The 23,487-nt window shown below is 44.4% G+C and overlaps 1 protein-coding gene and 2 non-coding genes across 11 annotated transcripts; all 3 read right to left on the bottom strand.

Moving 5' to 3' along the window:
* Nucleotides 1-1,349: 1,349 nt before the first annotated feature.
* On the bottom strand, nucleotides 1,350-22,248 carry ATG16L1 (autophagy related 16 like 1). Of its 9 annotated transcripts, none has more exons than XM_063166751.1 (19): nucleotides 22,119-22,248; nucleotides 21,025-21,118; nucleotides 18,737-18,842; nucleotides 17,240-17,313; nucleotides 16,800-17,051; nucleotides 15,861-15,926; nucleotides 13,564-13,653; nucleotides 12,735-12,791; nucleotides 12,488-12,535; nucleotides 11,687-11,789; nucleotides 9,608-9,713; nucleotides 9,418-9,488; nucleotides 7,849-7,920; nucleotides 5,816-5,936; nucleotides 4,874-4,979; nucleotides 4,153-4,302; nucleotides 3,710-3,757; nucleotides 3,242-3,343; nucleotides 1,350-2,839 (listed from the first exon to the last, which is right to left on the bottom strand). In XM_063166751.1, the coding sequence occupies exons 1-19, from the start codon at nucleotides 22,231-22,233 to the stop codon at nucleotides 2,746-2,748; spliced, it is 1,875 nt and encodes a 624-aa protein (XP_063022821.1). In that variant the 5' UTR covers nucleotides 22,234-22,248; the 3' UTR covers nucleotides 1,350-2,745. The 9 variants fall into 9 exon arrangements, with proteins under 9 accessions (XP_063022821.1, XP_063022822.1, XP_063022827.1 ...); XM_063166752.1 differs by having other exon boundaries at nucleotides 13,564-13,650; XM_063166757.1 differs by lacking the exon at nucleotides 22,119-22,248 and adding an exon at nucleotides 22,053-22,071.
* LOC134424001 (small Cajal body-specific RNA 6) lies at nucleotides 8,778-9,040 on the bottom strand. Its single transcript, XR_010029294.1, has one exon. It is a non-coding gene; the product is annotated as a small Cajal body-specific RNA 6 (non-coding RNA).
* Nucleotides 11,209-11,478, bottom strand: LOC134424003 (small Cajal body-specific RNA 6). The gene has a single exon (XR_010029296.1). It is a non-coding gene; the product is annotated as a small Cajal body-specific RNA 6 (non-coding RNA).
* Nucleotides 22,249-23,487: the final 1,239 nt, after the last annotated feature.

Below are 23,487 nucleotides of genomic sequence, written 5' to 3'. Positions count from 1 at the left end.
TGCTGCAGCCACTGCAGGGTTATTAGTTCTCCAGGAGAGGATGAGCATTCCTGTTGGCACGTGTACCATTGCAGACATCTTCAGAGGATCTTGGGAACAGCTTCTCTGTAACACAGGCTCCTAGTGCACCCTTAATCCAGAGAAGAAAATGCCCAACCCACCCCCAAATCCACTTGAAGGGCAGCTCCACCTCTGGCAGCAAAACTGCTACAGCCACCTCTGCACTGCAGGTTCCTTCATTTGCTCTTCTTCTCTCTGCAGGCTGGAGCAGGAAAGGAGGCAATAGAAGTAATCAAAATATAGGAAAAAAAGAAAAGCTAAAATTGCTCACTAGAATGTCTTACATACCTTGGTGCTAAGGAACCCTAATCTAAAATGCTTAAGGATTTAGCTAGCTGGCTTCTATCCTTCAGCATTATTAACCTGCTTCATAACAGCATCAATGGGCCTAGCAAAGCCCTTTGAGTAAGATCTGTGTCCATGCTGTACAAAAACACAAGTGCAGCAGTCTAAATTATAAACATCCTAAACCCATTCTGATCCTCCTCAGCAGAGCCTGCAGTTTTTATTATGCTAATCTCCCAATAATCTTTCATCATGCTGACTTGCCACTTCGTGATCTGCTTTCCTGCAGTAACCAAGGTCACCTGGACTCGTGGCAGGTGCCTTTTCAAGGACCATATGCCACTGCAACAGGCAGAAGAAAAAATACCTTGCCCTTAGAAACTGTTCAGAATGCCAACTTTCCATTTTTGCTAGTTCTCACATCCATGAGCTGAATAAAAGCTTATTTTCTGATGAGAAACAGAGGGTGGGCCAGAGACAGCTATTGGTTATGAAATTTGTACATTGAAGAGCTGAAGACTTTGCTTCATCACTCTGAAGCTGGAACCAGAGCAACGTCTTCAAAAGGGTTTTTGTGTTTTTAAAGAAATGTGCAACTCCTATTCCTGCCTTAAAAACTTGACAAGCTAGCCATCAAAGCCTCACAGCAGAAAAAGACATCTATTTTTAGCAGTGTTTGAAATACAGATCCTGATTTCCTCAGTTCAGTAGTTTATCTAAAACATCCAACAATACATCAACCTTTCATGACAGAGACAGAGGCACTTGTTCAATGAGGCAAGACTTTCTTCAGTCTCAAGGCAGGACTACTGAGACAGTGCAAGCCCAGGCTGCACCTGCAGGACATCTAGGACATCTAGCCCCAAGCTAAGATCATTATCCTTTTTCCCCCTTGACACCAAATTCCACAACTCACCAGGAAAATGGCATTTCAGATCCCCCTCTGCACTTATTCCAAACAAGATCTCGCACACAGATGCACAAATAAATAAATCAGAGCAGTGTGGGGTTTTAAAAGCAGAACACAAGTTTATTTACAATCAAGTTTTTATGGGCAGCTGAATAAATAAAAACTTTGCCCCATGTACTCTAATTCCCCTCTGCAGAAAGTGTCTGAGTGAAAGGCTGGGTTAGAGGGAGCCTGTCAGACCAGCTCCCCCAACCCAGCCCCTCCAAAGAACACACTTCCATAGTAAAACACTATCGGGAAAGAAGAAAATAAAGTGCAAATAAAAAGGCAATAAAACGCTGGTGGCTTGTCTTGAGGCCCAGATGATGTGGAAAGGTTTGGCTGGATAAGGATATGCCAGGTAGCTCACACTCAGACACATCATGGTTCAGGGTGCCAGAACAGGGACAGAGCTCAGACACCGCTCCGTACCACAGAGGGCTCCAGCGCAAACGGGAATATTGCACGTGTGCTCAGGAACGGGGCAAGTGGCCTGGAATTGCCAGCACCAAAACAATGCATTTGGGATTCGATGCCACTGCTCCCCTGTGTACTGACAGCCGCCAGGACAGGACGGATGAACAGAAAAAGGAACCAAACATCTGTATTCCAGGACTGAAGTCACAGGATTACTACATTCCTCATCACTGCAGCACAACTCCTAGAACAACCTCACCAAGCTTAGCTCTCTCCTCACACCAACTAATCAAACTGCCTGTGGTATAAAAAGATCAAAAAACCTCCTATTTTGTGATGCCCAAGCTGTTGAAGGGCATTTCAACACAAGGGTGCAGAAGTCCCAAAGAACAAACAAACCGTTGCCTCAAGAACCGATACACAGAGTTCACAGGATAGTGCTGGAGAGCCTGTGCCAGGATCAGAACAGATCTAAAATGAGCTGATGACTCAAAGGCAGAGCTGTCAGAGCCATGGGAGACCCTCTTTAAAAGCTGTTCCAACACTTCAAACTGCCTAGGACGTGTTTCAGGATCTTCTCACCCCATGCCTGAACTAGGCCACCAGAACAGAACACAGGAGACAGAACATGCTTTAAAGTCAGCATACACAATGACTTCTTTCCAAAGTTTCCACCTCAGAAGTGCTGTAGATACATTTGTGTGACAGGATATTTGGCACAGCTGTCTGGTGAGGAATCCCGCTAGTATCTTCAGCTCCACGTGGTGCATAGATACTGCAAGTAAAGGCATGACTAAGTAGCATTCTCCATCTACAACAGCTAATCCCACTCTGAGTCCAAGTGCCACAGTGCAGTTTTGGCCATGAGAAGTCTCTGACTCAGGTTCCTTTCTCCATTGCTTTAGAACTTCCCTGTGGAAAGCAAAGCCCACGTGCTTGTCCATATCCTGACTCTGGATGGATGTGGGCTCGGGTCTCCATGCTGTGCAGGCACGGAGCAGCACCAGCACACTCAGCCTCTCACCCTCCGTCAGTCAGAACTCAGCCCACAGCACAGCCTTGTTTCCTTTGTCCACACTGACCACGTGGGCACCCGATGGTGACCACGTGACTGCATTGATAGAAGAACTGAAAGGGAAGGCAAGAGTCAGTTTAAAAAAAGCTGAATTCCACAACAGCACTTGGCACTGGAATGAAATACTGTAATACTCTTATTGCCAATTAAAAAACCCACTTTCTCACATCTCATGAGACTTGGGCTTTTAATAAGTCTGAGGGAGGTACAATTTCTTCAAAACATATGGAATGCACTTTACTAGAATCATATATCAGTTTAACAAGATAACAACAAATCTAATCTAATCTAATTCAATCTAGAAAATACTGCCATGAATCCACAAAGACTTTGCATATTAATTATTCTCACATGCCAATAAAAGTTGTAAAGTTGTACAACTCCAACTTCTTGATAGCTCAGCAAGATCCACAACCCAGATCCCCAGCCTAAGCTGCATGGCCCACTTCCCTCACCTGTGATGCTTTGCAAGTGTCCTCTCCAATTTCCCAGTAAGCACGTTCCAGATGTAGAGGGCCCCATCAGCTGAGCCAGCAGCCACATAGTTACCATCAGGGCTGTCACATCAGACCAGGTGCAAAAGGCAAAGAACAATTTGCAAGTCAGCAATTTTCAGCTCACATCATCATTCCACCCACAACTTCCTAAGCAAGCAACTTGGCATTAAATAGTCTTTTAGGAGTTATGTGTTATCACCTGCTAATACTAAGAGGTGAAAGCACTTTGAAATCAGAGCATTTCCAAGAAATTGGATCAATATTTACAGATACACTCTGGCTTGACCAAGAGGTAACCTGGGACAAATTACAAACTCTGCCCCGTTCTTCTAGCTGTAAATGGGGACCACTGCAGTCAAGCATCAGGAATCACTCAGTTTAGCTGGGGAAAGGTTTATCAGGTATCTTGTTTATGTCTGACCTTACCTGAACACAACTCTTGTCCAGTCAGAGCCACATTTGAATCCCTGGGCACTGGAAAGTTAGAATCACATAACTGTTAACTCATTTATGAGAAGAGATACTAAAGACAATGTTCAGGATTTCTGTATGGTTTAGAATAAACTCCAGCATCCCTTTATCCCAATTCATGTTTCTCATACACCCTTCTCTCAATGGCACCTGAAGAAATTCTTTCCTTTAGAACACAGACTTCTAAGCCTAGCTGCCTTCTTAAAAGAGAAACATGAGAAGATCCATTAGAGCAGATCTTTGCTGTTTCTAGACATTCTAGAGAACTTTGCCATGTAGAAAAGCAAAGTGAGGAGACTGCTGTCTTCACAGAGGTCCTGGAAACCACTCCAGCACTAAGGCTAACCCACAATACAAGGTCCAGAAATTCACAGTGCTCCTGTGAGGAATACACTCACCTGAAGGTCTGCTTGACAGCACTGACCCGCAGGTCAATGATCTTGAGCAGATCATCACGGGAACAGGTCAGAAGCTCTGTTCGCTCCGGGTTCAGGTCCAGAGCTGTGATTCTTCCAAACAGCTCCAGTTCTTTTACTATGCTTTCAGTCCTAAAGACAGAAAGATGAAAGAAAGAAAAAAAAAAAAAAGACAGCTGTGAACTAGGGTCCAGAAGCCAAACCAGTGCATCAAAACTTTGACCTGTCTCAATGTGGAAGAGAAGAAAAAGGATTACTGGTTTATTCTTACATTTTGTTTCTTTGCCAAGCTAGATCCCACCTTGTGGATAGCATTTCGCATTTCCAGCAAACAGTTAAGACACTACTTTCCTCACAACTCCACCCTAGAACAGCAAGTACTGAACAATGAAAAATACTTACCAGCAAGTATGCTGTCTTTCCAGAAAAGAAATGGCATCCAAAAAAAAAAAAAAAAAACAAACCAAAAAAAAACAACCACAAAAAAACCCACAAAAAACAAAAAAACCAACAAAAAGCCCACAAACCTATAATACCAAACAGCGCAAAAGGAGTAACAAAAGTATCTTTAATGGCTTTTTGCTGCTTTTATAACAGTCTCCCCAACTAGCAAGCTCAGGACAAAGAGTTCCCTACTTTAGATTAACCTGACAGTAAACCCATAACCACTAATACACCATAACCTCTGCTACAATAGTTTTACCTGATATCCCAGAAACGAATTTTCTTATCAAAATGTCCACTCATTACACACTGCTCAGTACACACGATGTCATTGCAGCTAGATCCTGCAAACACTGTTTTTATACCTAAAAAGGAGAAACCAATGGTGACATGCTTGAATTCACATTGTCCAAACTGAGGAAAACTGTGACAGAAAATAATCCCTAAACCCTCCCCCCGCCATACAGTGGCAACACAGAGCAGTGCCCAAGGAGTGGCACAGGACAAACAGTCTTAAAATAATCCTGATTAAGTCTTCAACCTCTCTGCCCTTTCTCAATCTCCTTTGCCAGGACTTGAAAGGTTCCCATGACAGCTGCTTCACTTCCACTTCATATTTAGCCAGCTATAATTTGCTACTATTAAACAACATGAATCTGTCTCCTTGACCTATGTTTGCAATTCAGGTATCAAGGTAACTTTGACTCTCAAATGCTCTCTCAGTGCAAGCAGGTTTAAGAGCCCCCAGTAGGAGAAAAAACAAGGAAAAAAGGTGTTGCTCCCAAAGAAAAACCTGGATCCTAGCAATTCCTTCATTTGAGATGCTGAAATTTTTGGTATGTTTCCAAGAGACACTTCCATCCACCTCAGTTAAAAACCTGGCCTGGCTCCAAGTTTTTAGTGGAAGACTAAAATACCCATTCCCAGACTGGTAAACAAAGACCACTCCCAAAACCAGCTGCTCTCAGTGTAATGGCATTAACATTGCTTCCTGCACACACAGGATTTCTTATTCCAGGTAACAGGCAGAAAGAATTCACTTACTTAAAGAATATCAGAAAATGGGATGACTCCTAGCTTTTTCTATTTTTCTACTGGCAAAAAGATTCAATAATTGATCTGACACCAGACTGCCAGGAGCATTCAGCAGAAGCACAAAACCTGAATGAAAGGATGAAAGGCAGAATTTAAGCTTCCTTACAAACTTTGCTGCGGAGGTCCCAGAGCTTGAGGGTCCGGTCGTGACTTCCCGAAACAATACGTGCATTGTCCAGCAGGAACTTGGCTGACAGAACTTTACCACTGTGACCTGTAAGGGTGTGCTGGGGACACAAGATTGACATGGTCAAACTGAGGATTTCCACCTTCTCAAATTGTAATTTGCATGTCTCCTGCTTTACTTGGCAGAAAAAACATCTATTACAGGTAAACAGAGATGACCATTGAGTAGGAGTGTTAATTATCAGAGTCCAGCCTGGAGCTGGGAAACACAGGTCACCTTTTGCTGCAGTTTCTCCAGTTACTCAGGAACCTGCCAGCTCCTTCCTCAACACTCTGTACATCTACATTTCCTGGACAGATTGCAACTGCAACACAGCCTTGCAGGACAATCCAGGGGTTAAAGCATGCTGAAAATGGAAATTGTGCCTTTCTGCTTTCATATGGAGCTTCCCTCGAGGACACAACAGGGTATCAAGTCTCAATTGTTATTACATCTTAAATCCTGAAAGCTGAGACAACCAGGGATTTCAGAAAAACTCCCAACAGCAGCTTCTTTAAGTGCAGAGGGAGGCTCTCACATGAACCACATTCACTTAGAATTGCTCAACATTTACATACTAAATCACCAAAAAAAAACAATGAATTACTAAAGTAAGAGTTATGAAAAACAAGACAGAAATCTTTGCAGATAGTTAAGATTTTTTTTTAAATATTCAACAGAATATCAAATTACACAAAGCAATCAGGATGTGGGGAAACACAAAATAAAAGCCCTTAAGAATGGAAAGAAATTGGAGCTAAGTTTGGGAAAAAAACCCAAAACATCATCCAAAAAGACCACCTTGTCTTGAGAAAGGAACACAAACTCCAGCAAGAAGGATCTATCTTCCACTCTGCATCTCCCTTCTGCCCTTGCTGCACAGACATCACATACAGCTGTTATGTTTAGGCAGGGAGTTTTGGCAAAGTTTACAATGATTTCAGCTTTACTACCTCCTGCTTATGTGCAAGCCATGGAGAGTCCACAGTGCTCACAATTGAAACAGAGAGGACTATTTCATTTTGGAAACAGAGTGCACTCCAAAGAATTACAGGAAGATTATGTAATGTCTGCAGGTGTAACTAACCTTTTGCAGTGAGTAATCTGTCTGCTAAACTTGTATTCACTATAATCCACATCCAATAGTAGGTTTTGCAGCCAAGGAGAAGGTGCAAAAGAACTGATACTCTTCACTTTCCTGAGACTTGACATGCCCACACTGAGAACTACCCAATGAATTACAGTGCATCTGCTGGTTATAACCAACACTGAAATGTCAGAAGATTTGAACACCAAAGTAGTACCTTACTAAAATAAGAAGTTGAGGGAAAGTGTACCTATGAAATGACAATTTAAAAAGGCTCTTGGAAAGCTGTGAAACTTTTCTTTTGGTCTATCAAAGGATTATTTTCAAATCAGAGCCAACTGTTAGAGAAGAATACGAGTACAAAGTACTTGGGAGGAAAGGAGGAACCTTTCAAAAGACATTGAGGATGATGCCCAACATGTTGAGGCTTGCTGCCTTGGACAGACAGGCAGAGGGCTCCTTTTCAAGAATGCTGCTCCTGACTTAAAACAAAAGTCCCTCTTTGTCTTCTGCAAAGCCCTTATAAGCAGCCTGTCCTTTGACAGAGGCTGAATCATTGAGGTGGCTCTCCATAAATCATAAGAAGCATTTAAAGTTCCCCAGAGGGGTAGAAAAAAGTGTACACACACTTTATGTAGCAAGGTTTTTCTAGTGGGGGGGTTGTGTTGGGAAAATACATAGTAACTGGAGCTTCCTGCAAGGCTGTGTGGAGATCAACACAGTATTTTAGGTCTTGCTGTGAAGACCTTCAAGAGATAAAGAACCTCTCAACAAAAGGAACTATTAAAAGTGTCTGTAAATGCCCAGCTTCCAAAACTGCCCTGTCCCCATTAGACAAAACAGAGAATACAAGACAGAAAAAACTCCTCTGCCTAGCAAGACTCACCCGTAATCGATTGTCATCAACTGTCCAGATTCTGCTGGCAAAGTCATTTGAAGCAGCTAAGAGGTAAGAGCCCTGCAAACACAAGATTCCTTTCAAATTCCTTCTGCTAGTCGATATGCAAACCAAATTAAAATATTCCCAATAAACCATTAAAACCATATTAGTGCTATTTTGTCAAGGGAAAAAAGGAATAAAACCAAAACCACAGTAGCAAATGCCACTATGGAAAAGTAACGTAACCCTCACCAAAGGGCTGTGGCACCTGCTTCTCCCCAAAATGGAAGGGTTTGTACATGGCTATATTAGATTATAAAAAGAATAATGTGTACCAATTATAACAATAACCAGACCAGAAAAAGGACATTCATCTTTCCCTTCAACAAGAAAATGCATTCTACCCTCATCTGTTGTGGGGTTGCTTTCCTCTTTTTTATTTGTTTTTTTTTTTTTTTTCTCAGAGGAAAAAAGCCCTGGATCATCTACCTCCACTGCTTAGAAAGATCTCAGAGTGGAATTAGCCTGATTCTTGCCATTTTTGTTAAAATTCTAGCATTTTAAGTTAAGATCTCAAAAATTAAATCTGCCTGAGGAGAGAGAAATTGACTTGTTTGTGGTTTTAAGGCTTAGGGCTTTCACAAGTCACCCATGATGGAGAACGGCCACCACAAAATTTATGCTTGCACTCCTGTCCATCACAAAATACTTTCCTGAATCCTTGTAATCCTTTGGTATCTCATCCAGGCAATTCTCACAGCAAGTGTGTTCAAGCAACTTGCCAAACCTCAGGACTAGTTTCTCCTGCAGATTAACAGCACATCTCTAATGAGCTGGTCAGTGTCCAAAAGAAGGATCCTCTTGGGTGTGTATCATAATTTAGCACAGAGAATCACCAAATGGCAGAAATCATATCAGCTTTGTGCTATGGAAGAGGTCTCAGCAGAAAAGTCAGATCACGTGTCCAGTTAGACCCATCCAAGACCCCAAACTCCTTCAAGCAGGACTGTTGGATGCTGATCTCAGTCATGTCTCCAATGCTCCAGATGAACATGACCTGAGCACATCTCACACTGTCAGCAAACACTCTGCCAGCCACACCATTGCTGTGCCATGGCTGGGGAGAAACTGCTGGGAGAAGAGGGCATGGAACTGCAAGTCTTGGGATAATCAGACCTTTTACTATTCATCACAGACCTCAGTAAAGCACTTATGGAAAAAAAAAACTTCACAGAAATAAAGCCTCAGTGTATTTGAGTGTATTTGCTTCTTCTGTGCTGTTCTGCCAGCTTCAGTGGAATGCGAATTTCTTACTTTAAACAAAAATCCATACCAGCCAATGTCTGAGCTGCATATCATCATCTGAATTGTAAGGCAAGGATCAGAATTATAGAATTACTGCATCTTTTCAAAGACAGGTCTTTTGTACAATTTCAGCTACTTTCATGTTTTAACTCATTTCTTAGGTAACTTCAATTAGAATGGAAACAATAGTAGAAACACTAGCAGAGAACAACATAATTCCATTAATTTTTATTCCCAACTACAAAGAGTGGATATTGCACAGATACTCACAGCACTATCAAACTCTATGCTTGTAATCCCAGCGTTACTGCCAGAGAGGGAACCTTTAGGCTCACACCTATCTGCACAGAGAAAGATGAACAAAAACTTGAGCAATGGATTAGAGCAGAAGTTGCCACAAAATGACCCAAAATATGAATTCTTTTAGTATCCCACCATGCCCCAAAGCAAAAAGGTTTACCTCCCAAGACTTCCCAAAGCTTAACCCTCCGGTCCATGCCTCCTGTTGCTAGTAACCGGGAGCCAGGGCTGAACTGCACCGCGTTCACCTCCCCATCATGTGCATCCTGAGGAGGGCAAGGAACACAACAGGCACCCAAAAGGGAATTAGCACACACCCATAACCCACAGAGCAGAAAGCTACACAACTTGAAGGTTACACAGAATTACAGCTGTGCATCTTTCAGAGGAAATAAAGCCACAGACTGAAATTCTGCTGTGGCTGGTGGTGCACAGACAGCAAAAGGGCTGATCCGTATCTAAAGAAAAAACAAAAGCACATCAAAAAAAACCAGCAGCAAGGACTCAGCAGCAATAACAAACTACCAAAAGCCTTAGAATGCTTCCTAAGCTTAGGCTCTTAAGTCACACCAGAATACAGAAAATAAGGAAAGGACAGGACAAAAAACAGTAACAGTTGATGTGCTGTAGAAGGAAAGTAACTTTTCATTCTTCCATCTAGAGACAGCCATGGAACATGATCCAATCAGTTCATGCAACCATGGAACACTCAAGTCAGGCTTGAGTTAAGCAGGTCTGCTAGGAAACAGCACAGCAGATGCTCTATGTTCACTGGGTGTGCTGGTGATTCTGCAGCACAAGTGTGACAGCACCTGCTTGCAGAGGACTTGGGCTTAAGCTGTGCCTCCTCTCTGCAGATGTACTGACCCCCCAGCACTTCTGCTTCTCACAGCCTAATGTTCTGAATTCTTGACCTTTTAAAACCTATGCTAATTTTAATAATAATTCATTTTTTATTCCTCTATTCATTTCACAGCTTTAGACTACTTACCTACACAGTATTACCACCACAATTGTAATTCATTTAAAGTATTTTCAGGACGTGCTCCTTCAAAACCAGCTTTCCTGGAAACCTGTATTTTTATGGAATTTGTTGCTTGAATGTAGTCTGCCAGCTCATATTTAAGGCTAAATCACACTTCAAATCTGATCTTTCTGCAAATGCAGAGGAGCCATTCACAGCAAAACTGGTGAAAGGCCTTGCCTACAAGCTAGACCTGAAGTGACTGCCTCTTCCACCTCCTACTTGCCTCTCCAAAGGTGAGCCCAGTCTGCTCCCTGCATTGGCCAAACCTCTGCCACAGAGCCCTTGCATTAATTCCTAGAATCCTCTGCCTGACCTAGACATGTCTTGACCCTCACCTGGACTCAAAACACTGGAGCTAAAGCCTAACACCTCCTCACCTGATGTCCCCCATTCAAGCCAGCTCCAGCTGCCATTTCAGTCATGACCCTGCTCTCACCTGAGGTGACACTGCCACTCCCTCCATCCACAACTTGCACTAGAGAATATGGTAGCAGGGCAGACAAGACTACACATGCTTCCCTGCTGTAATGAGCCCCACTGATACTCTGGATGAAGAAAATCAGTCATTTAATATCCATGAAAAACCCACATCCAGCTCTGGAGTGCCTAAAAAAGCTCCAGAGGCATATTCAAACCAGCAGCTGCATTACAAGACACCTTCCTTTCAGTCACAAGACAATGACTTGCACAGAAACTTAGGTTTGGCTTTGTGAGGCCAAGGAACACATAAAGGAGGTCTCAGCTTGAAAACCTTTGATCATGCACAGCCAGCGAGAACACCCCATCACCACGAGCTCCTCTTCACCAGGTTTGTTGGATTACATTTGGTGCCACAACTCCTTTTTCTGTGGAGAACTGGAACTGAATTAATCCCAAACTGTCAGCAATCTCTTCCTCCATCACTGCTCTACTATGGCATGATAGAATAGGGACTGCTGGGAGCCAAAGGGTAATGGGGTGGAATTTCCCTGTGCCCTCAGAAAACTTCTTTGTCATCATCGACCTCAGTAAGACAGACATTTAGCACAGCTCTGAGAAACATGTGGGGTAGGAGTAAAATGGAATGGAATGAATTCTACCAAACCAAGAATTCCTTCCTGTTTGGCAGTGCTAACAGAAAGAGTCTCAGGATATCAGTTCCCACATAGGGGATTCACTTCCTCCAAAACCAGAACAAAGAATGGCAGAGCAGAGAATTCCTTCTGTACTCACAAAGACACAAATGGCAGTAGTGGGCACTCTCACTTCTTTACTGGCACCTGGATGTGGCTCTGCATTGTCCTGGGGTGCAGGGAATGAGGACAGAGAACGCCTCCTGAGATGAAACAAAACAAAAATATTTTAAAATGAGAAATGAACACTGTTTCTCTTGAATTCATCCTGCTGTCTACCTGTCAATTAACTACTCTGTACAGAAAGTAAAAAATGGGGGAAGGTGCTTTTAACATCTCTGTTTTCATTCCATCTTTCAAAAATTACATTTGTCATGTAACACTATATTCACTTGTAGCTTTAGATATTTCACAGTTCACCACATAAGTTATCTGAACTGATTACTGACCTCATTTTGGAGCAGTGTTTTAATGTTTTCAATAGGAAGGGAACATGGGACTGGCTGCAGCTCCACTGTTATGTCTAGGAAGACTCAACACCATTTCAGCACTACATCCTAGGCAGCAAAATGCTGTGTTCCAAAGCTTGGGCTGCTCCATTTAAGCAAAGACATCCACCTACTGCAGAGCTTAGCTTAGAAGGCCTGGCTCCACTCTGGATACAAAGCACAGAACTCAACAACTTATTTTAATTAACCCTACTAAAGGAGCAAAGTGCAGTGGAAAGTAAGAGCAAACCCCATGGATTCTCTCCACAGAGAGGGGCTCATTGCCTCTCTCACTGATGATAGTTTCTAACCAGAGTTATCAACTGCAGAATCTAATCAGCACAATGCAGGGTTCCACGTTACTTCAATGGAATACAATCACATGCTGGACTAAGAGTGGATAATGTTTTCACCTGGCAGTATCAGAAGACTGATGTCCCAAAAGGGGAGACTCAGACAGACTGGAGGGAAAGGTCAGAGGTCAGCACACGGCAAGATGGAAGAAACAGGAAGTTGAGGAGAACAAAAAAGAAAAAATAAAGAAAGGCAGAAGCTAGAAGGAAGGCTGGAAATACTTGTTTGCATTCCCTGCATCACCAAGATTTTGGTGTACATTGAAACCAATAAACAAAACAAGGAGGTGAAAGTGTTCTAACCTACCCAAAGATATTACTGATAGAGTCCAGAAGGCCTCCAGCTGGCTGGGAGAGTCGCTTACTGAAGGAGGGGAGGACAGGTTTAAACCTTGTGAATAGCTTCTCCACATAAAGATCAATACAAACACATTTCATAGCAACATGTCTCTGGAAAGACTCCCTCCCCTCAGACCCAGCCCAGAGACAGAACACCAAGGCAGGCATCAGTGCAAAAGTCATCACTAACTACAACTCAGAACAGATTCTGTGGGTGAAGTTTCTTCAATGGCCCTCAAATTCAACCTGTGAATTGCTGGGTTTAGATAGAACAGTCTGCCAAGTCTGAAATTTCAATCAAATTAATCCATGATCTCATGTAACTACCTCTTACTTTCCACTCACTGGTATTTTAGAGAAAAAACAAGATGCATTTAATCTAGGTGAAGATTATTTTCAGCATTTCAGATAAACCCGGCTATATGCAAATAGCTATTGCTATTGTGATATCAATATTCACACTGATATCTTGTAGAGTAATGGAGGCATAAAACAACAGGCATTGTAATAGCCACATCATCAACTATATAGTTTTTAAATATTTGTTTTCAAGATTAAACAAAGATTTCTCAGGCACTAGGGTAATTCAGTCAAAACAGCAAAGGAAAACCAGCACATCTAAAGCATGGCAACAGAGAGTACAGCACATGAGTTTCTACTTCTCTGGTAGAAGCACTAAACTGTGTTCCATGTACAGGCAACTAGAAACCTAAGCTGCATTCCTAACTCTGTTCCAGCTCTGCTGTGCCCCGTGTTCTCCCTCAGTGACATGCTACAGGAATGCCTTGGTCACAAACCTGGACGTCCGGCTGACAGCTCGCACCGGAGAGGTTTCCTCAGCTGTGTCAGAGGTTTCATCTGCAAGCACTTCGATGTCATCATCCCTGCTGAAGTGAGAGAAAACACCTCCTTTTCCATCAGGCTCTGACAGCAGCAACTGACAGGATGGCACTGTTCCAGGGCCTGTCAGTTCCATGCCCAGCACACCCCAGGTTTCTGGAGCTGCAGCAACACACGGGTAGATCCAGATAACACACACTGATGCAACTGTCAGAGATGTAATTCAACACACATTGTCTGAAAACAGATATAGACAGCAACTAAATTTCAGGATTTTTCCTTCCAGCTGCCAATTCCACTCACTGACAGCAGGGCTGGATTTCCACTTCCCCTTTTTCTGTTTTCAGACCTCCTTTTCAGATTCTCTTTAATACAGGCATCCTGTTTCAGCCTGTAGTACTAACTACACGCAGCATTGTAACAACCCCCCACATGAGCAAGGCTTCACTACAGAGTGAATGATACTTGCTGGAGCAGTTACAGAACAACAAAAGCATGAGTTACTGCAACACCAAGTACAGGTGATATCAGCACCTTTTTTGCTGTTTCAAAACAAGCAAGTGTTAAAGAAAGCACAAGAGGTTAATTGAATTTTCCTACTTCACCTACACCAAGGACACCCTAATAATTTCTACACTGTTGTAATTCAGGTACAGCACTATTAAGTGTGAGAGCTGGTTTTGCTCACTCCGTGTAAGTGTTGGTGGTCAGCTGAACACAATGTGAGATTCCAACCCATGTACAATAAATTAATTCAGCTAAATTACTCAGCTAGTGCTGAAGATTTCTCCCATTAGTCACCATGGGCTCTGACAGCCTAGTATTTTTCCCTTCATGATGATTTTTCCTCCACTGCTGATTTTGCAGGACAAACTATTTTTAAACACATTTTACTAATGCCATTTGACTGAAGAGAAGTTTAAATTCAGCATTTAAATAACCAAATTGTGCCATCAGATAACACTCAGCTGCAAAAGCATTTAAAAGGACAAAAACAACTAATCTCTCATTTCAGAATATAGCTGCACTTTAAATTCTAAGATTTTGGAGGAGAGTATACATGAAAAGGCTATAGAAAATATATTCACTGATTGAACGTATCAAGCTTGTGGTTCAAGAAAATATTATCAAGTTCTGCTAATATTCATTTTTAAAAATACAAAGTTTCTGCTGTTAAAACTATGTGTTGCAAAAGAACTTTCCAGGTTAACAATGTATTTTTAAGTGAATATAAACACCAGGGCACACCCCCTGAAATGTTGCAGTTTTTCCCTTCAGCAAGCAGCCCATTTACACAACACAAACTCTCCAACTAAAAAATCATCAAGAAGAAATCAAGGCCATCTCTGAAGTGGAGTTTGAGTAGTATACAGAAGCAATTATGCTATCGGGTGTCTCATATTCCCTTTCTACCTGCCCCTCCTTCCTCTCCCAGCCTTTTGCACAGCCTCCCTTCCAGAGGGATGCACTGCTTCTCTCCTTTGCAAGGGCTTGCAGCACAGCACTTAATGGGAGTCTGTGATGTGAACATAAAGAGAAAAGATCTGCAGAAAAAGCCTGCGGGCTGCTCTGGCACCACCCAGCAGGGCCCAGGCACAGCATCAGATGCAGCAGCTCTGGAGTGGGCAAACACAAACATCCTGATCAGCCCAGCTCGGAGCACCCACAGCTCCCACTGCTCCCTGCAGCCCCCTGATCCCACAGCAGAGAGCCAAACACAGCAGGGCAAGAACAAGGGACTAGAGGGATTCTCTTCATCTTGCCAGGTAAAGTACTCCACTGTTTTTCCCTCAGACAATAAATCCCTGCCAGTATGGAAGCCAGGTATTTTCACCCAGGTTAATTCACTTAGTACCTGTTCCTACAGGAAATCCTTGAGCATGTTTATAGTCTAACATTTTCAAATCCAGGCATCTCCAAAGTAATTGTTTCATTACTTCACTGTTTCATGAAAAACTATCTTAAAGACCAAAGGCACGTATCTCCATATGAAAACATTTTTGTAACAACATCTATTGACCATATGAACCATTCCTGGGACTTAAAGTCCAAGCATCTATTTTCAGTCCTAAAAGAGCTCCTTCTTCTGTAAGTTCAGGTAGGGAGAGTTACTGCACTTTCTGACTTTACACAAGAAGTGCCAACACTCCTCTACATCACCCAATTTAGGAGTAACAAATATACCATTTATCATGCTTCTGCATAAACCTGAGGCACAAACTGACGAAAGAGACTGTAAACCAAGACTGCTTACGGTTCAACAGGCAAGGGTTCTTTGGCAGCTTCTGCCAGCTCCTTCTGCAGCCTGGCCTGGCGTCTCCTAAGAAAGAGAACCCAAGGTTATTAAGAAAGAAAAACATCAACATTTTCTTAATCCCATTCCAAAGGCTACCCTGCACAGTTTTGATGGGCCTCATAGGATTAAAAAAAAAAAAAAAAAAAAAAAAAAAAAATCAGTCGCCTGCTCTAGTTTTATCCTGCTTTTCATGATACTCTGAGCAGGAGAGGCAGTTTTCTTATTGTGAGTAGCAAAAGACAAGATCACTCAAGTGAGGCAATGAGGCAAAGTGAACCTATAGCCCTTTATGATCCATATGAATACACACTACCTTGGAGGGTAAGAACTTGTCAAAGTAATACTTATGTTAGTGAAACTAAGACAAAACTGCCACTACTGTGAGGCATGTAATATAGGTCAGTCTCCAGGTATCATTAGCTGGCAAGTAAGCTGAAACAATTCAGAAGAAAAATTATTTTGCAAGGAAAAAAAGCCTTTTTTTAAAAAAATTACTTTTGCAGTAAGTTTTACATCGCTCATGGCAGATGCTCATTCTAGAGGAATGCAAAAAACACTGGAGTTAGTCAGGTCAAAAAAGGATAACAGGATAAGATGCAATATGAACAAGAGAAGTCCAAGCCTAATACCAGCAAAACCCCACAGTTTCTATCTGTTTTATGATCTTCAGCACACAGTTAAATGTTGCTGAAGAAACAAAAGAACATGTTTTATTCATTTAAAAGACAGGAATGTTTTAACGCAGTGTCAGTCTGTGTTGGCTGGAAAAAGTTCTGGACTCTCACTGTGTTGTGCAATAATAGAGATCTCAGAGGTCAAAACTAAATCTGCTTTTATCCTATGCACTCATAACTGAAAAACATACCAGTTTTATCAAACAAAGGTCATGGATCTCACCTTGAATCCTTTTCATTTTCTGCATTCAAACGATTGGCTTCTTGTGCTTTCTCTGCCATCCAACGTGAGACCAGCTCCTGGTTGTCCTCAGTAGTTTTCCTTAGTTTCTCCTCCAAGGCATTGAAGGTGATCTGGAGAGCATCATATTCATCTTTCAGTGTCTGATTAGCTCGCTCAAGATCTTGCAGTTTGCTACGCAATTCCTGGCACTCTGTTTCCAGTTCAGAAATCTTTTGCAAATACTCTGCAATCCTGGAATGGAAACAAAACATACAAAACCATGAGGACCTCCTTTGGGACCTGTGCCATCTTCCTCTTGCTGTTTGCACAACGCCTCACAAAGCATTTTTAGCCCTGGGCTAAGACTCCTAGAGAATATTATAACTCCAATAAAGAACTCCATCAGAAGTCTGGTCACTGACAAAACAGCTCTTACTCACTTGGCTTCATTCATCTGCATCTCTTTGTCCTTCTGCTGCATTTGGTTGTTTAAATCAATTACAGACTGGGCCAGCTGGAGAGAGGAGAAAATTTCATTACAAACTGCAGGGATGTCAGTGGATAACATACTGAGCAGCCTTCAGTGCAAGCACAGACTCATCTAGCATTAAAAGCATGGATCACACATTTCAGGTATTTTTTTACCCCAGCTTTCTATGCAGATCTGCTACTCAGGTCATTAAATCAGAGAATCCACTTTCAAAAATAAATTGTCAAGAAGCTGCTGTCTTTTGCTGTCTCATTCTCTTCCCTCGAAAAGCTTCATTAACAGTCAGATCAAACCAAATGTATATTAGAAGAAATTTTAGTAGTGGAAAAATCAATACAGAATTTAAAAATTGTCAAGTAAGTAAACAAATGAGTACTGACAACCAAGAAACTAATCATCCTGTTAGGGCCAGAACAGCCATTCCAGGAGACACACAGCTCTCACTGTGAACACAGGTGCCACCAAGAGTTTCCTCACAGAGGAAGTAGCTGGTAGAGTGCCTGCAGAGCACAGAGGCAGAGGCCAAGGCTGCCAAGCTGCAGCTGCCAGCTCATACCTTACCCAGCAGCACGGCCTCAGCTGCCCAGGAAGAAGGCAGACTGATTTCTGGGAAGAGTGCCTGCCTGTGTAAGTGGTTTCAGGACACCAGGCTGGAAGCAAAGAAACCATTCTGAGTGCCCTAACCACTTGGTGCACACCTCCCAGAGAAAACAGTCTCCTCTTTGGAAAGCTCAGAATTGCTGACACTAGAGCTTCTCCACACCTCCAGTGGGGTGTGATCAAAGGAGCATTTTCCAGGCCATTCATACCTTTTCCCTATGAAAGTGTGCAGTCCCATTCGGGTTTCAGACTCATTCAGACCACTGCTGTGCTTTTATAAACCAAATTCTGCTGTTGAAATTCCCTATCTCCTGGCCAAAAAAAAAAAAACAAACCCAAAATAAAAATCCAGGAGGTCTGACTTTTCCTCTCCTCCAGGCCCAAGTGAGAATGTTACAGAACTCCTGGGCTCTGAACCAGCACTCCCCTTCCAGCTTAGCACTGTGGCTCTTTCAGTCTTGGCTGGTGCTGCAAAGTGAGACCAGTGAAACCACACACAGCCCCCTGTGCCCCACTCACTCTAAGTCTTTGCAGGTTACTAGTGTCATATACAGCTCTGTGGCCCAGATCAGTTCCTTCCTCCTCTAATACAGCTAAGAACCTATTAATGAAGCAGAAAATTCAGCACTTAATAATCATGCTGTGCTGACAATAGAAGCTCTTATCTCCTGGTGACAGCATTATAGACCAGCCTGTGTCTGGTTGGTTTTAATCATCAGAAATTGGGGAAGCTTAAAAAGACTCTAGATGAAAGGAGGAAAAAATGATGATTAATGAGCCTGGTAAAATCATGGTCAGGCTCCCAAAAGGCCACACATGGACCACAGAGAACATAAGACTTTCCAACCTCGCCACGTTTCTTGTGCAGCTCAGTCAGCTCCTCCTGGTGCTTTATCTTCAGCTGGGCCAGTTCCTGCAGCTGAGCGTCGTTCCATGTGCTGTCGTGTCCTGGGCTGCAATTGCACAGAGAAGAACAAGACATGTCCCAAACTAGAACCCAGCTCCTTCTGTGCCTTTGCCAGGTCCAGACATTGCCTCCTTTGGAAGCTCTGTACACCAGGGACACAGGTGATTCATAACAAACCAAATCACACAGGACTGGAAAGTTACATCTCCTGAGCACCAGATTCACTTTTTGTACATTTCTAAACCAGTATTCAAACTCCAAGGGAAGATAACTAGCTTTGTTTAAATTTGCATGAAGATGACTGAGTCTTAGAAGTACAGTCTCTAAATTCTGGAAAAAATTACAAATATTTTACCACTCTGATTTGTTCTGGAGGGAGGTGGTAGAACTTGAAGATGCAAGATGAAGAGGGTACAGAACCAAAAGCCAGGAAACCAAGGGAGTATTCCCAGGCCCTTGGGTTTACAGTCTCAGGTGTGACAAGTCACTCCTCCATTGGCCTGACTATACTCTTTTTGTGCATAAGTTTTCAAGTGGTTACTAACTGTGTTTTTCAACACTATTACTGTGAGATAATCTCGAATTTTTACATATAAGAACATTTATATCACCCTCTGGCCCCAAACAACTATGGAATGTAACATTTATCACTCGTGTCTCTGAAAACACAGAGGCAGGAGCAGAGAAAACCAAGTTTCTTAAAAGTATATACACACAGACTCTGAGCACATTATCAGCTGTATTTTGAATTACAGCTTCTTAAAAATCACAATTTTAATTAAAATATCATTATATCAGACAAACAGAACAAGGTAATTGCATCCCTTTCTGCAGTCATTTTGTGTTGTACAGTTCAGGGACAAACAGATAATCCATCCAAATGTCTCACAGTGATATCAGTAACCTAACGCTCTTCTAAAGAAACAATCAACCAACTCCTCACTGAACTAATGCTGCACTAACTGCATTTCCAAAAAATTGTGTGCAAACAGACAAGAAGCCAAGTCCTGTGGTAATATCCAATACATCCCGTAACTCCAGCCAAACATACCCCTACAGCCAGCACTAGATACTACTCCTTGACCCTGAGGGAAGTAAACACACCTTTCTTCAGCTATCTAGGAATAGAAAAGTAATTCTGTTTCAAAAACCTGTCATATACTGAGCACAGTACCAGAGTTCAGCTGGCTATTTACTTTCAGATGCTGCTTCTGTGTCTTTCTTCTCATCCACATTTGGTCCAGCATCATCTTTTAAGACATGGCATTCAGCCAGAACACAATTCCCATAAACTGAAATGGTTCAAGACAGCTACAGCCATCAGAAAGCCTTTGGGAACTTTCACATGGGTGTTAAGTCCAGCCTGCTGGAGTTTTGCCTGCAATTCCTGTAAACCCAGGAGGAAACTTCTTCCCTCTCTGCTATACTGATTTGTTTTGTATCCAATTGTACATGCTCATACAGCTCCCTGCTCTAGAGGGGTTCTGGTTTCAGGACAAGAGCAAAAAGAACCTCATCAGAGGAAGCAATTTTTACAGAAGCAGGAATTCTGAGCTCCTTGGCCCCGCCTTCTCTTCAGGTACACTGAGGGCAGAGCTGGCCAGCGCTCACCTGGAACAGACAGGCTGTCCAAGGGACACTTCTGACACACAGGTTTGCTGTGCAAACACCAGCAGAACCAGCAGCACAACCCCTGCCTTCAGCACAAGTGCTACTCCAGCTTAGGGAAGAAGCTTCCCAAGAAATCCTGTTAAAAAGGAGGCACAAAACACCTTCCTTTTGGCATCTGGAGCTTACTTAGGACTGACACTTTGCAATCATAGTTTATTTCTGTTCTCCCCTTTCATGTGATGACACAGATTGAAAGAAATGAAGTCATTAAACCAGTCTATACTCAATAGGAAGAGCAGAAAACACAGGAAGTGTTACAAGGCAAACACACCAGGAGCAGCAGCTCATTGTGGTCCACCTCTATCCCATGAGTTTGTGATAAATCAGCTTCCTTCCCAAACCTGGCCAAATCTTTCTGTGCCACATACTCTAAACCTATTGTAACTTCATCATAGGCTTACACACAGCTATAAGTTATATTCAGTCCACCAGAATTTAAGTTTGTTGTGTGCCAAGTCACTGTAGGGATCTGGGAGTTGTTTGTCTGAGGCATCAAAGAGGTTTAGGTTACAAGGTGTACAACAAACAGCAGCTGACAAAAAAGGAGTGTTACATACCTGATCTCATGTCTGCTCTGTATGTCATATTTTTCTGCTTGAAGTTTATCAGCCAGCACTGCATGAAGGTCTGACTTCTCCAGCAGCTTGTTATCTGCAGGAGCAAAAAGTGCACTTAAGACAACCAGAAAGCAAATCCAGAGTCCCATCTTCTCCTGCCTAGATCACTAGCTGTGATCTAGACCCTTTAATTACTGTGACACAGCCAAATGCTACATGAGCCTCCACCACATCACTGTGTTCTCCCTCCTCTTTGATCTTAACAGGTTAAGGCACCATCCACCTACAACCCCAGGAACTCCTCATTAATCCAGGTACTGTGTGGGACTGGTCTTATGAAAGCTTAATAGAGAAAGAGAGAGCAACTTCTCAGGTGCATGGCTATCTGCTAAAACAGAGTAGTTCAAAGTTCACACTCTGCAGATGCCCAAAGGACAGCAACCAGGAGAACAGGCCTGGCAGAGAGGCCAAACCCAGCTCTGCCGTTTGTTTTCTCCCACAGTGCGTGGGACCCCTCTGCCATCCTGACACAGCTGAGGCAGGAGAGGGGCGGGCAGGAAAGCCCTGAACAGAGAGTGCTGGCCCCTGGATGGCTCCAAATTTTACAAAAGACCATGAGCAGGGTCAATGGCACTATTGTTCTCGGTTCCACAAGCAACTGGGCGGGAATTGTGCAGACAATTCAGACATTCAATCACTGTCCAGAGCGCAAAGCGCTCCAGCCCCTCAGAGAACTAAAACAACTACTTATTTTCCCCGATAAAGCAGAAACTCCAACTTTCCTGTTATTACAGACATGTCCCAAACAATCCCGTGAAAATTGCTCGGCCGAGGCCCCTGGGACCCTGTCCCAACACGGCTTTCCCACTTTTGAAGAAGAGGAGAAATCCCAGAATGATTCGGGCTGGAAGGGAGCACGGCGGCAGGGTCATGCCATAGCACGGAGCACGAGTGAATCAAGTTCTGGAAAATCTCTAGAGAGGAAGACTCCACATCCTCCCCACTGAGCAGAGTCTCCCTGCACATACTGACGGGCATCGGTGAGGGAGAAGAGAAGCGCTACTTCGGCCGCGCCCCCGCCGGGCCCCGCTTACACTGGGCGATGATCTCCTCGAACGCCTGGCGCTGCAGCCGGTCCCGCCGCCGCAGCTCCTCCGCGATGTGCCGCTTCCAGGGGGGGAACCCGGCGGCGCGCAGCCCCGACGCCATCTCGGCGGCAGGCCGGGGCGGAGCGGGCTGGGGCGGGCAGATCGGGCGGCGCGGGGGTCAGAGAGGCGGCGGGAGCGCGGGGAGGCGGCGGGAGCCCCCTCAGAGCCAGAGCCAGGCCCGGGTCCGCGGCCGCGCCCCCACACCCGCCATGGCGCCGCGCTACGTCAGGGGCCCTCGCGTCTGTGCGGCGCGCCGCGACCGCGACACAGGCTGCCCTGCCACTGCCTGACGCCGCCCGCCCGCCTCCGGCGCCGCCGAGCCCAGCAGCGGTGTCCCCAGGCCGGATGGCGCCGCGCGAGATCGCGCTGCGAACGCGGAGGCGGGGTCAGCCTCAGGCGGGAGAACAGGCACTTTCTGAGGCGAGGAGGCCCCGCGCCGCGCCATTTTGTGCCCTTCGTGCAGGCGCCATCTTGAGAGCGGCCCTGCCACGTTGAGCACGGCAATGCCGCCATCTTGAGAGTGGCCAACCCGCCATGTTGGAGCAGCGCATGCGCGCAGACTGCCCGCTGTGGCGGGCGATGGCCGCGCCGGGTCACAGAGCCCGAGCCTTCCGCGGGGACAGCGCTCGCAGCTCCGCGTCCCCGCAGGGCCGGCAGCACTGTGTCGTGCCAGTGGCACCGGCGGGGCTTTGGTGAGGTGAAGGGCTGGTGCCCGTGTGACAGCGGGACTGTCCGGCCGCCACGCCTCTGCCTGCCACTGTTAAAGCACGGGTGTTACTGTGAGCGAACATTAGACATTTATTAAGGGAGAGCAAGAGAGCAGAGAGAATGCTGTACTACACTATGCAAATATCACACCTGCAGTGCCATTTGTCGAGTGTCTTTGTGCTCTTTTCCCCCTTTAGAGACACCACGCTCACCGCCTGCCGGGGGAATCACAGAATAACGGGATGGGGTCAGGCTGGGCGGGCCCACAGTGGCTCATCTGGTCCCACCTCCCTGCTCCAGCAGGGCCGTCCGAGAACACAGGGCCTTGGATTGTATCCAGGGGATTCTGTATTATCCCCTGTAAGGACAGTCCAGATCCTTTCTGGGCGCTCTGTTCAGGGCTGGGGCACTGCCCTGGGAAGTTCTGTGTAGGGGGAATTTGTTGGGATCAGTCCCTGCCCGTTTCTGTGATGCCATTGCTGAGCCCCCACGGCAGAGCCTGGGCTCTGCTTGGAGCTCTCCCTGTTGGCAGGGGCAGACAGGGATGAGGGCCCCTCTCGAGGCTGAACAGCCCCAGCTCAGCCTTCAAGGAGGAGGGTGGTGAAAT

Source organism: Melospiza melodia, chromosome 12, assembly GCF_035770615.1.
Source record: "Melospiza melodia melodia isolate bMelMel2 chromosome 12, bMelMel2.pri, whole genome shotgun sequence".
Taxonomy (NCBI): Eukaryota; Metazoa; Chordata; class Aves; order Passeriformes; family Passerellidae; genus Melospiza; species Melospiza melodia.
Note: the sequence above shows the minus strand (reverse complement) of the source record. Positions and strands in the feature narration are given on the sequence as shown.